The sequence below is a fragment of the Zea mays genome, chromosome 9, assembly GCF_902167145.1.
Source record: "Zea mays cultivar B73 chromosome 9, Zm-B73-REFERENCE-NAM-5.0, whole genome shotgun sequence".
NCBI classification, from domain to species: Eukaryota; Viridiplantae; Streptophyta; class Magnoliopsida; order Poales; family Poaceae; genus Zea; species Zea mays.
In genome coordinates this window covers 160,234,038-160,246,403 of record NC_050104.1, presented here as the reverse complement: position 1 = coordinate 160,246,403, position 12,366 = coordinate 160,234,038, and the positions used below count along the sequence as shown (strand labels likewise).

At 44.5% G+C, this 12,366-nt stretch overlaps 2 protein-coding genes across 2 annotated transcripts; one reads left to right on the top strand and one right to left on the bottom strand.

Moving 5' to 3' along the window:
• Positions 1-1,237: 1,237 nt before the first annotated feature.
• LOC100194226 (uncharacterized) lies at positions 1,238-6,832 on the bottom strand. Its single transcript, NM_001139267.1, has 11 exons — positions 6,494-6,832; positions 6,099-6,189; positions 5,938-5,990; positions 5,761-5,853; positions 5,609-5,680; positions 3,185-3,257; positions 2,378-2,423; positions 1,973-2,036; positions 1,831-1,884; positions 1,675-1,752; positions 1,238-1,516 (listed from the first exon to the last, which is right to left on the bottom strand). Exons 1-11 carry the CDS (start codon positions 6,626-6,628, stop codon positions 1,424-1,426), a joined length of 852 nt encoding a protein of 283 aa, NP_001132739.1. The 5' UTR covers positions 6,629-6,832; the 3' UTR covers positions 1,238-1,423.
• A 2,611-nt stretch (positions 6,833-9,443) lies between these two features.
• On the top strand, positions 9,444-10,753 carry LOC100281315 (nascent polypeptide-associated complex alpha subunit-like protein). The gene is made up of 3 exons (NM_001154233.2): positions 9,444-9,847; positions 9,965-10,089; positions 10,273-10,753. The coding sequence occupies exons 1-3, from the start codon at positions 9,631-9,633 to the stop codon at positions 10,615-10,617; spliced, it is 687 nt and encodes a 228-aa protein (NP_001147705.1). The 5' UTR covers positions 9,444-9,630; the 3' UTR covers positions 10,618-10,753.
• Positions 10,754-12,366: the final 1,613 nt, after the last annotated feature.

The following is a 12,366-nucleotide window of genomic DNA, read 5'->3' as shown; positions in this document are numbered from 1 at the left end:
CTTGAGAGGAGTTGAGTGCAACTCTCGTCCGTTGGGACGCCACAACGTGGAGTAGGCAAGTTTTGTACTTGGCCGAACCACGGGATAACCACCGTGTCATCTCTGTGATTGAATTCTTGTGGTTATTGTGTTTTGACTCCCCTCTAGCCACTTGGCATAAACTGTGCTAACACTTAACCAAAGTTTTGTGGCTATAAGTTTAAGTTTTACAGGATCACCTATTCACCCCCCTCTAGGTGCTCTCAATGCTTCCAACACATAGTGAGAGATCAGAGCGAGGGTGAGCTTTCAAATCCTCTTTGTTCCCCTCAACGATCTATTTGTTCTTACACGTCTCTGAAGTAGGGATGACAACAGAAAATTCCCTGCAGGGAATGGCTCCCCATGCTCGTCCCCGCGGAGAGAAAAAAATTCCCTTTTTGTCCCTGTGAACGCTAACGAGAGAGATTTTTCTCCCATCCCCATCCATGTCGATGATTTTATCCCCGCAAGGAATCCGTCCTCATTAGGAAATACAATAAATAGAGGCAAATTCAAATTGATTATATCAAATCAATATAAATTAAACAAACAAAATTCAAAATGACAAGAGACATATATTTTAGAGTTTAGTTTGGTACTTATAATAGGCTATGTATTAAGTTTTTAAGTATAATTTTGACATATCAATAGACTAATTTGATGGAGAGAAGTTTGTGGGGCGGGTGTACGAGGAACGAGGAATGGGCTCCGTCCTGGTCCCTACGAATCTAACCAGTCACAAGAAACGGTACAATGATAGCGACCCTTCATCTAGAAACGTCGTGCCCAGATCCCGATCTAGGTACGGATGGTTATTTTTGTTCCCACCTTGTAAAAATCTCTCATACGCAGGGTCATTTTTGTCCCCCCCCCCCCCCCCCCCCCCCCCCCCCCCCCCCCCCCTCCCCCCTCCCCCCCAACACACACAAAAAGTGGAACAACGCCTTCTGGGGTCTTAACTTTACAGCCGCAAAAATCAATTCGTGAAACATGTTATATTGGTGACAGTTAAGATTACAACAAACCCTGAGGTTACATTTTTAACAAGTTATATTTGCCAGACATACTATCTCCCGCAAGAAGCTATAAACAACTATCTCCCATATACCTTCAGCAGTTGCTCTAAAGCGTTCTCTAAATATAGGATGTTTCCTCGTCCTCTTTACATAGATTCTCTCATCTTCTCTATCTATTTTAATATTTTAAACAACATATTAAATAAAACTAAAATATGTATAAAATACTTGAGTATAACAAATACATACATACATACAAAATCTAGAGCAAAATATGTCTCTAATATAGGTATTTAAGTATAGAGGACGCTGCTACAGAGAATGAAGTGATTTTTTTAGAAGAAACTGTAAAAAAAAAGGATATAGAGGATGTTGTTGAAGACAAACTAATGGATTGGATGGTATTGTGCAATCCCACGCCTTGGCGGCAGTTTCCTTAAGATGAACAGCACCAAAGATGAGGGTGCAATCTCGGCCAGCTGCACAGGTCACAAGGGAGCACCAACAGAAAAGAATATGAGCAAGTGCAACGACCGACCATATATAAGAGATCTAATTGGTACCACAAAGTAAGTCCAAAGACGCACACTATTAACTCTAAACCTGCACAAACAATTTATTTGAATAAAAAACATACCAGGTAGTAAAAGAAGTTCAGGATTGGATGGTTCAGAACATCAAGATCAGCATCTTTGTTAAAAGCACTCAAGCACATCTGCAAGATAAAGACGCTAAGTCAGTCTATTACTGGAATTATTTCAGAACCAAATTGGCATTACATAGGAGGATTTACCATTATGCATCTGATCAAGAAGCAACCAAAGCAAATGGTGGTCACATAGCCAACCTGCGTAAAAGGGGATAATGTATTTAATGTTAAACAAACACGTCATCAGATATATTTCTATAGTGGATGACAACAGGTAGCAAAGTACCTCATTCAATTTTTTCCGGCGGCCTTTTGACTCAACAGGGAAACGCTGCAACATCAGGAATAACCTATACAAGGATACCCACATTATTATAACTAACGCTACTATTACCAAAACTCAAAAGGATCAGCACAAGGTTTCAAGATAACATAAGACTACATGATGTTTGCATGGCCTCAGTTTATGCACATATTTAGTGCATGGGGAATATTTACTTCTCAAACAACCTCACATTGCAAAAATCAAGGGGCAAAGTACACATAACATCTCTTGCTCTTAATACTAGTGGGAATGCTGAGTTCTTGTTTTCTGTAGTAGCAGTGCAACATAATACGGTAGTTTCAACCAATGGCAAATAGCATAGTCATCGCTTGTTAAACAATGATATATCAAGGATTAAGTCATTACCTCCCTCCATAGAGAAGGAAACCAAAGGCAGCGAACAAGGATGTAGCTGAAAAGTAGCACTATTTTAGTGTAGAAGAAATAAATAAGTACACAAAATAAAAATCATAGGCTGCAGCATAATTTGTTCTAAATAACTTAACACACAATTTATTTTTCCTGTCAAATGGTGGATACAAGAAGCTAAGGTTACAACTGTAGTTTCTGGATAGGGATGAAAACGGTCGGAAACGTTATTTATTCGGTAATCAGTTTTTTGGTCGTTTTTCTTTGATTGCGAATAAATAGGATATATAATGCACTATACATGTATTCTTGTTTATAACATTGAGCTTGTAAAGATTCATAAAAGTTAATCCTCAAATTCATCGTATATTTTCTTAAATGATAGATATAAAATTCGGTATGGATTCGAAAATAAATTCGGTAAAATTTTTAACTTTTTTTGTTGTAGGGAGCAAATAATACATAAAATAATTTATGTAATATTTTATTCTTATTTATAATAATGTGCTTGAGAACATAACACAAGATCACCATCAAATTTTATACATATCTATTTTAAAATATTAAATTTATTCTAACAGTTCAGATTATCATTTTCATCCCTATTTCTGGAATTCAGGTACGAGTATCATTTCTATAAAATTTCATGAATGTTTGCATTAACTAATATGGCTAATATACTTCCAACGAACCATGAACAATAAAAAATGTCATACGATTTCATGTTGTAAATATTCATTGCTCTTACAGAGCAAAACATAGTGCTGCAACCTGCAGGCGAAGCCAAAAAAACAGGGAGAATACCTGCAAAGAACATCTTTGACAAAATTACCACGGCTTGAACTGGTTTCCACCACATGAGCAGCCACAGTAGTATCTGGAGTTTTACAGGTCGATTACAAAAGAAATGATAAGTGACATCTCATAACAATTCCTCGATTTTGAAATACCTCTTTAGAAATACTCTAGAAAAAAGTGCCATTTCACAAGCTAAAGTATAACAAGCAATGAAATGAATATGATGTACTATTTACCAGGGCATTCATCCAATACTTACAGCAAGTATCAAATCAGACAATCAGGCAAGTAAGAGGAGTGCTTGGTCCTCACACTTATCATTGGCGTTACCGCTAGACATATGTGCGTATGTCACATTGTGCACCTGTTCAAGGAGGGCACCCGCGACCGCCCCAAAGGCCACTGCTTGTCACCGGCCTCACCCAGTACCCCAAGAAGGTAATCTGCCAGGACTCCGCCAAGAAGACTTCAAAGAAGTTGTGTCAAGTGCTCGTCCTCCACCTACTTCTCACGCCTGTCGCGAGCACTTCCTTCTCCACCAGTCGTGGCCCTCCTCCTATGGCGTTCTTAAGCCGGGCTGCGCCCCACCGCGCGCGCCAGCGCCGCTCCTTGCGGGCGCGCAATTCCCCACCCTCCCCCCCTGCGCTTGCCGGTGCCCTCCCTTGCACACAGGGGTAGGGCCCGGCCGCGCCTACCGACACGCTCCCTCTTCTACCTACGCTGATCGGCTCCTCTGGCGCCAACGTTACCTTCCCCGCATAGGCACGTGCCTCGCCGCCCACTCCACAACCGGCTGCAGTCAGCCTCCCCAGCATGATGCATGGGCCGGGCTTCCCACCCTTGCGCCCGCAGCAGCACTACACTCCCCTGCGGACATAGCCAAGCTCCTCCCCACGCCCGCTGGCGCCGCTCTCAATGCCCTCGCCACGGATGCGCGCCCTCCATGGCGGCAATCACCGCCACCCCCGCCAGGCCCTCCACTGCCGCAGCGGCCAACCCCACCGCGCAGGATCGTCCACCAGCCACCGCGACCTCCTCGGGCTCGTCATGCTCTGTCTCGGCCCATTACGCTTCTCCCGGAGGGTGATCTGTGGGTGCCGGACTCTCCCTCCCTACGCCTACTCCCTTGACGCTCGTCCTTCCCCCTGCCGCAGTCCATGTGCCTTTCTACCCTGTGTCTCCCTTCACGACGGACAACTTCTCTAGGGCACGACGGACAGCTTCTCTAGGGCACGTTCATGGCATTTGACCGGGCCATGAACCCGGTTCTCCGTGACTGCGTCGAGCTCTGCCACTATCCAGTCTCCCCTATGGAGGGATGCCATGCTCCTGGGCCGTTTGTGTTCGTAGTGTCGAGATTGTCTCCATGAAGATCAAGGCATAGTCGTCTCCACGCTCCTCGGTCGTTTGTATTAGGGTACTACAAATATTGTGTGATTTTTTAAAATTTAAAAAAATTTGATAAACACGTGTTAATTACCTAAGTTATAGTATATAGGGGAGTTGTATAGGAGGAATGGTTGGAGACAAACTGTATGTAGGGGGGAAATATTTTAAGGGGAGGTTGTAAAATAAATTAGAAAGTACAGATAAGGGGAGAATGGTTGGAGAGAGCCTTAAGCACCAAAATAGAAGTTAATTCCTACAATGCAAACTGTTGTTTAAATAGGCTTAACTACTGTCTACCTTGTCCCTGTTAACACACATTAGAGCAACTCCAACAATTCCCAAGATTATAGCTCCCCAAATAAGAAAATTGGGATCTCCTTAAAAGTAATAGATCCAAAAAAAGAGATAATGCTCCAACAGCTCCCTATAATTTCTTTAAAAGCCTTTGAAATCGGTTGTCATGACCGTCACACTAGCTCGTGCGCAGAGGGAGCCGGGGCTGCACAGGTGCTGGACGGAGTAGACGAAGCCACGATAGCAGGTGCAGGTGCTGCACAGAAAGCAAACGTCCTGCTATGGTTCTGGACGGAGTAGGCGAGTAGCACAGGAGCCACAATATTGGGTGCTCCATAGAAAGCTGCGCACATACGTCCTACCGTGTCCTTCGTTGCTTGCATATAGCAGAGATTCGGTGCTCTCTCGCGAGCGAAACCGAGCGGTGGGGAGAACTGACGAAGGCACGAAACGAAATCCAGGCGCGGGAACGGAGAAACCAGGCGAATTGGGAGCTTGTGCCCTTGCGAATGTTTGCGCAGTGGATGGGTCAATATTCGCCCGCGGGAAGCTGGGGATGACACTTGGGTATCTATTGGATGGGTCAGAGTTCTTAGGAGCTATTGGAGTTGCTCTTAAGCGCCGGTGCAAACTTAAAACATCTTATCAACCTTTTAAGAACCATTGACATGGTGAAAAAAGGCCTGTTCTTTGGCTAGTACATGCTCTTATAAGCTCATCAGTGAGAAATCCAAATACGTAAATTACCTGAATGACATATATCATTCCATTGATTGTGTAGAAAGCTGGCCGGAGCCCATCAGTCGACACTGCACGTGCCTAGCAAACATCAGCATACAACAATGAGCACAGCAGCATTCACAGAACCATGTCAAAAAACTGTTGAACTGAAACCTAACCTGATAGTAAATCTCAGCCCAGAAGAGCACTAGCAGAGCGTAGGTCGTGAAGAACGCTAGGCCCGGCAAATCAATAAGCACGTGTTGAAGTATCTAAAAGGAAGTATTGATACACATTACTACAGTTGTTTCCAACCAGCTACAGAAACGAAATAAAACTTGTCTCCTGACACAAACCTCAGGGTGTACAAGTTGCACATCCCGCCGCAGTACAAACTCGGTTGACCTCACTGCATACATAGACACCAGTTCACCACAGATCATGACATGGAGAATATGGAATGTACATGTACTACGGCTACTGAGTAAGCATCGGGTAACAACGGCAATGAACTCACCGCCATTGACAATGACGTTTAGGAAATGGAACACCTTCTGCGTTGTCCACCCATACTCAGGAACCCGGCACTCGATTCTTATCAGTTGGACCTGATGAAATTCAGGTCAAATGAACTAATGAGACCGGTAACCACTATCTCAATTTCTATCAATCACATTTGGAATACACACTATGATATATGGTCCCCGCACAATTAGCAAGGTCCAGAAAAAGAGTCTCAATTCTCCACGCTTGATTCAGGGTCGAGAATATCTGAAACTGCTATGCCCAGATGCATGAACCCTCGTCAACCCGTTAGGCTCGTGGTTCCAGCCTAAATCGGACCCCAATTGCAAGCTACAATTAAGCATAACGAGGGATAAATTCGTGCCTGGGGGAGGGGGTAGAGCTTACTAGGGCTACGACTGCGACGATGCCGTATAGCGCGGCGAGGGCGTGGAAGGTGCGGTCCTGCCACAGCGTGGAGTTGTTCACGTCGTCCCACCAGGCCGCGGCTGCGTCCATCGCCGCCGTAGACGAGCCCGCCATGGCCGCGCGGCCACCGCTCCCTCCCTTGCCTCCTCCTCGGGGCCGGACCAAGCGGCGGAATCAAACCAAATGCTAGATTCTAGAATACGAAGGAAACGGAGCGATTGGAAGGCGGAAATCCCAAGTTGGAATCGATCGAAATTCGTCGAGGCGGACGTGTTGCCGTGTTGGGGAATTGCGTCTGGTGGGTCCCGTTTCGGTCGCGGCCGTTGGAAGCCGGGTTGCCGGGCGGTGCCGGTGAGAGAGGAAGAGGAGGCGAGGTCAATCCCCGACGCGCTGTCGTGGACCCGGTCTACGGGCTTACGAGGGTCTATAGCCGTCCATCAGGGGATCTGTGGATGTGGAAGGCAGAGGCTGGTTTCACGGGCGTTTCTACTGGTTAGAGACGGTAACGGGTACAAACCCGCCGGGTTTTGCTATCACAAACTCATACCCGTGAAAAATATTTACATCCATTAAAAAACTCGTACCTATGACGGGTTTGAAATTTTGCCCAAACCCGTACCCATCGGGTTTGCGGGTACCCACGGGTTACCCGCGGGTTTTTATCTCCAATATGCTTATTCTTTTTATAATCAATAAGTATCATAATGATTAATGAGATCATGGTCCAAAATTTATGTAATAAACGAGTTTATGATTTTGGTATAAAAATATTAGTACAGAGAATTAAATATAAATAATAAGTTGTATAATCAAGTTACCTTGCACTAAGTTATACATCTACCACATATATAACACTAGTAATAGCTATAATAGCAAGCAAGCAACACTATCACCAACTACTTATACATTCACTATTTGATAAAAATTAGGAAGTAAATAGGTAGATAACAAGTTTGTTGTTCATTTATAAAATAAAATGACAATATGCACTAGGTTTGGTCGGATTTAAAAAACCCACGTGTTCATGGGTTTGAGTACTATAGGAAAAAACCCGTACCCATGAACCCGTCGGGTATACATTTATGCCCATTAAAAACCTATGGGTATGAAAATTGACCCAAACCCGTACCCTAATGGGATAAATTCGGGTTTCGGGAACCCATTGTTATCTCTAGTCCAGCTTGACATATGTCATTCTCTAGCTGTGCTGCTGACTGCACAATCCACTATACCAAGCCAGACATGAGCAGTATTTTTGCTTAAGACATGGAACCGGAAATTTGGCGCGTTGGATTGGTGTTTCTAAGTTTGAATTGTTGGCCAGATAAGGAAATTTGGTGCGGAAGAATTGCATGTATTTCTAGCCAACTTGATATTGGTTCGGATTTGTTTGGTTCAACTTTTTTTAATGAGCTTTTTTGAGAAATTAATTGTAGGGAGAATCTAACTGTGGAAAGAATTTAGCTATGGGGAGATTCTAAGTATCATGATCATTATATACAGAGGAAAATAAAAAGGTCTATAAGGTTTATGATGTAGAAAGTGGTGTTCTATACTATAGCAACGACTCAGCTAGTTATGGGTTAATGCTGATTTTGAACGTTTTTAACTAAAGTGATTTTTTATAAAAGCGGACTGAAAAGTTATGTGTTTGGCGGTGTGTAGCAACTTCTACTGATCATAAGCTGAAAAAAGCTCAAACAAACAAGACCTAAATGCGATACAACTTGCTATAGGTTATTTTCAGAACTTTACTCATCCTTATACTTATATTTAAACTTCACTAAACGATGCAGGCAATCTATAATGTAAAACAATATTTTTAGTTAAATTATGGATATACTGCTGCAAATAGTTTTAGGCCACTTCAACGCAGCAGTATCAATGATGACATTCAATGGGCTAATGTAATGGTGTATACACCGTCCGTACCAGAATACACTGCGTTTTATTTGACCTTTTCACTGTCTTTCTTATTTGCATTTTTTATAAAGTATTTTTTTATTATTAGATATACCTTAATAATAACCTTTTGTTTTATTATTTGAAAAATAAATAAGATAATCAATCAAATATGATATCTACAAATAAAAATGTATTTTGTTGTAGAACGGACGAACACCCAACAAGCCTCTATCCGATTAATTACTTGTATCTCTACTTTGTATGCATACTCGAGATGTTTGATTCAAAGGACTAAAATTTAGCATGTGTTATATTGGACATTCGAATGCCTATTACGGATACGAAATAGAGTTGAATTATAAAACTAATTATATAAGTGAAGACTAAACGGCGATATAAATTTATAACCTAATTAATCTATGATTAACAAATATTTATTATAGTATCATATAAGCGAACCATAAACTAATTCATATTTTTTCCTGAACACACAGAAGAGCTATGTATCATTATATCCAGAATAATAGAATAACAAAAGATTTAGGTCCAAAGATGGACCAAGTACAACCCCTCCTTATCGAGGTCATTAGCAGCCATACAGGAAAAGATCCATCAAACCTTGCTGCCTTGTACTCCTAGTCTTTTTCTTGCAAATACCTCGACATTCCTTTTTATATCCGCAAACTTTCTAAAAATGATTTTTTTGGTCTCGATATACGGTGTTGTCGTAGAACCATTGCTATATAAAAAGGTAAATTCTCTTAGAATATGTTTGTTATTAGTCCATATAACATTAGGGATTGTTAACGTTTAGGACGAGAAATTCAGATTCGGAAATCCTCAGCTCTCTCAAGCAGAGTGCAGAGAGCACGAGAACAGGGACGACGTAGGCGGTCGATCGGTTGGCAGAGTTCGCGGACGGGCCTGCGTTCGCGTTCGGGTCCGCGAAGCCCACACTGGGACGGGTTGGAAGAAGCCAAGCCCAACTCGAGTACACAAAGCCCAGATGCTGCGGCTTGCGGGCGATGGTTGCGCCGAATAGATAAGGCCGTTGCGTTGCCTTGCTGCCGCGCTCTCCGTCTTGGCGCACCCGGCACCCCCTTATCCGGACTCCGGAAAACTCTTCAGTCCCCGCTCCCCGCCACCGTTCCCGTGCGTCGCTGCACCACCACCGTAGCCTCCTCCTCTCACCCGGTCGCGGCCGAGCCAGAATGGTTAGCGAGCAACAAGCTCCTGCGGCGGAGGTGGTGGTGGAGGGCAGCGAGGCGGCGGCGGAGGTGCCCGTGGAGAGCGAGGAGGCGGCCGCGCCCAAGGCGGAGGAGCAACAGGATGACGAGGCGCCGGTCGTCGAGGACGTCAAGGAAGACGAGGACGAGGATGACGACGACGAGGACGACGACGACGCTGACGATGATGACGCCGATGGAGGTAACGACGACGTGTGTGTTATCTGTTCCCTTCTGCGTTCAGCACGCAGACAGATTTAATTTGCACGTGCCAGACGTGGACTGATTTGAGCTGCGGTGTCTCGCTCTGGGCGTGTAGGCGCCGGCGCAACCGAGGGCACCAAGCAGAGCCGGAGCGAGAAGAAGAGCCGCAAGGCCATGATGAAGCTCGGAATGAAACCCGTCACCGGCGTCACCAGGATAACCATCAAAAGAGCCAAGAACGTACGTATATCTATATATATATGCCAATTATTGCCACAAGGAAGGAACACGATAGATAGCTAACTTTTTATGCTCCGTGTATACAATTTTACAAACAAGATAGTAGATAGATGCCCGTGCAATTTTTAGTTAGCTCTTGCCTTCTCATATTACTGTCATGCGTGTCTGTCTCCCTTCCTTCAGATACTGTTCGTGGTGTCGAAGCCGGACGTCTTCAAGAGCCCGACGTCGGAGACGTACGTGATATTCGGCGAGGCCAAGATAGAGGACCTGAGCTCACAGCTGCAGGCGCAGGCGGCGCAGCAGTTCAGGATGCAGGACCTCAGCAAGGTGATGGCCAAGCAGGACGCGGCCGCCGCCGCGGCGGCGCCGGCCGACGAGGAGGAGGAGGTCGACGAGGCCGGGATAGAGCCCCGCGACATCGACCTCGTCATGACGCAGGCCAGCGTCACCCGCGCCAAGGCCGTCAAGGCTCTCAAGGCGCACGACGGCGACATCGTCAGCGCCATCATGGAGCTCACGGCCTGATCATGATATGCCAGTGCATGCCGGCCGTACGGCCGTTTCTTCCTCGTTATTGCAGTCTGCTTCGCTCAGCGTCGCTGTTCATTTTTGGGATTTGCATACAAGACGAGCTTTGAATAAGAGATGTACTGTTTGTTCACCATATGAACGTTGTTGCATCATGTCAGTTTCCGGATTATTATTATTGCCACTCCTTAAGTTGTTATGATTATTTGATTCTCATTTGCACATTTAATTGGCTTAAGTTGTTAAGGTAAGCCACGTGTTCCAATAGAGACATCCAAACACATTATCTATTGCTTGTGCACATACAACCATTCTAATTTAAGTAATTATTTGTAAACGTTTTCCTTCATTGTTCCTCGATAATTTGTTATTAAATTATTGATAAGTTGCTGACATCAACTTTTTTAGGACCATGAATGGCACCTTTTCGTTCACAGGGCGTTTGGATCCCTTTATTTTAGAGGAATTGGAATTCATTCAATAAACTAACTTATTTAGTTTGGAATTTGACATTCCATCACTTTACAAAGTTCAGATATAAGTCTATCTCAAATTCATGGGGTGAATGATGAGAAATGATTTTATGAATTTGTAGAATTTGTTTCTACTATGTAACTTACATGACACTCTTCGTCTCACTCTTCTATAGTAAATATGTAGCACATAAATATCTCCGACATTTGCTAATAATAGTATATAAATATATTTTGCATAAAACTGAATTAGCTTAATTGATATATGTCTAAAATTACTATTACTAGAATGGAATTCAATTCCAATGATTCAAACGGGGCGTCAGCGAAATGATGGTCTCGACAAGGTTGACCTAAGGTAGCTCCTTCTCAACCACTTGTGAATACGAAGATGGTCATACAAACGTTCAAGCAGTGGGTTCCAACTCGCACCGAACCCTTAGCCAATGATGGACACGGAGAAGACCAAAGCCACCCATGGGCATGTCGAGGATCCTCCTCTGTGTGATTGTGAAGATCCGGTTGTCATTGCATATTGAGGTTCGCTAGAGTTTGTTTGAATGTGGCAACTAGAGATGGCTAAACGGGTCGTCTGGCCCAACATGGGCCCGGTGAAGCCTGGTCCGTTTTTTGGCTCGACCCGCTGCGGGCCTAAACAGACCAGGACGTACGGTCCGGTAAGCACAAAAAACGGACAAAAAACAAACTAAACGGACCGGTAAGCACGATTTATTGCAAAGAACAGGTTTGACAGGCTTATAGGTAAACGGATCATGTCGGATCAGCCCACCGTTCTTAGTTTCATATTTAGACTCGGTTCGTTTATTCGTGCCAGACCGGCCGCCCGGTCCCTTATAAAAACGGGCTAGATCGGTCCAAGCTTTCGTGCTTTATGAGTTTATGGACATCTATAGTGGCAACAAGAATGAAATAAACTGACCGATCACCGGCGCCACATGCATGCTGTGCGCCACGTACGGTCGTTCCTTCATTTTCGTTTCCGATCCCAGGTGTGGCTGGGCATCATCGGGCGCGTGCGTGAGCGTGACGCCGCCCGCTAAGTCTCCTCGCCCTTCTCCGTTTTCAGCTCGCCCTGCGGCAAACCGTACTGGGGGGCTCCATCTCGCCGTATCATCCATCAGTTCAGGCGGCTTGCATTCCGGTGCTGTCATAGGTCGCCAAGACGCCAAGCAACAGAAGGAAACGTCAATTTCGTCCCATCCGTCGTTTGGAATACCCGGTGCCCTAAAGTTGAATTTGACCTTCTCAGATG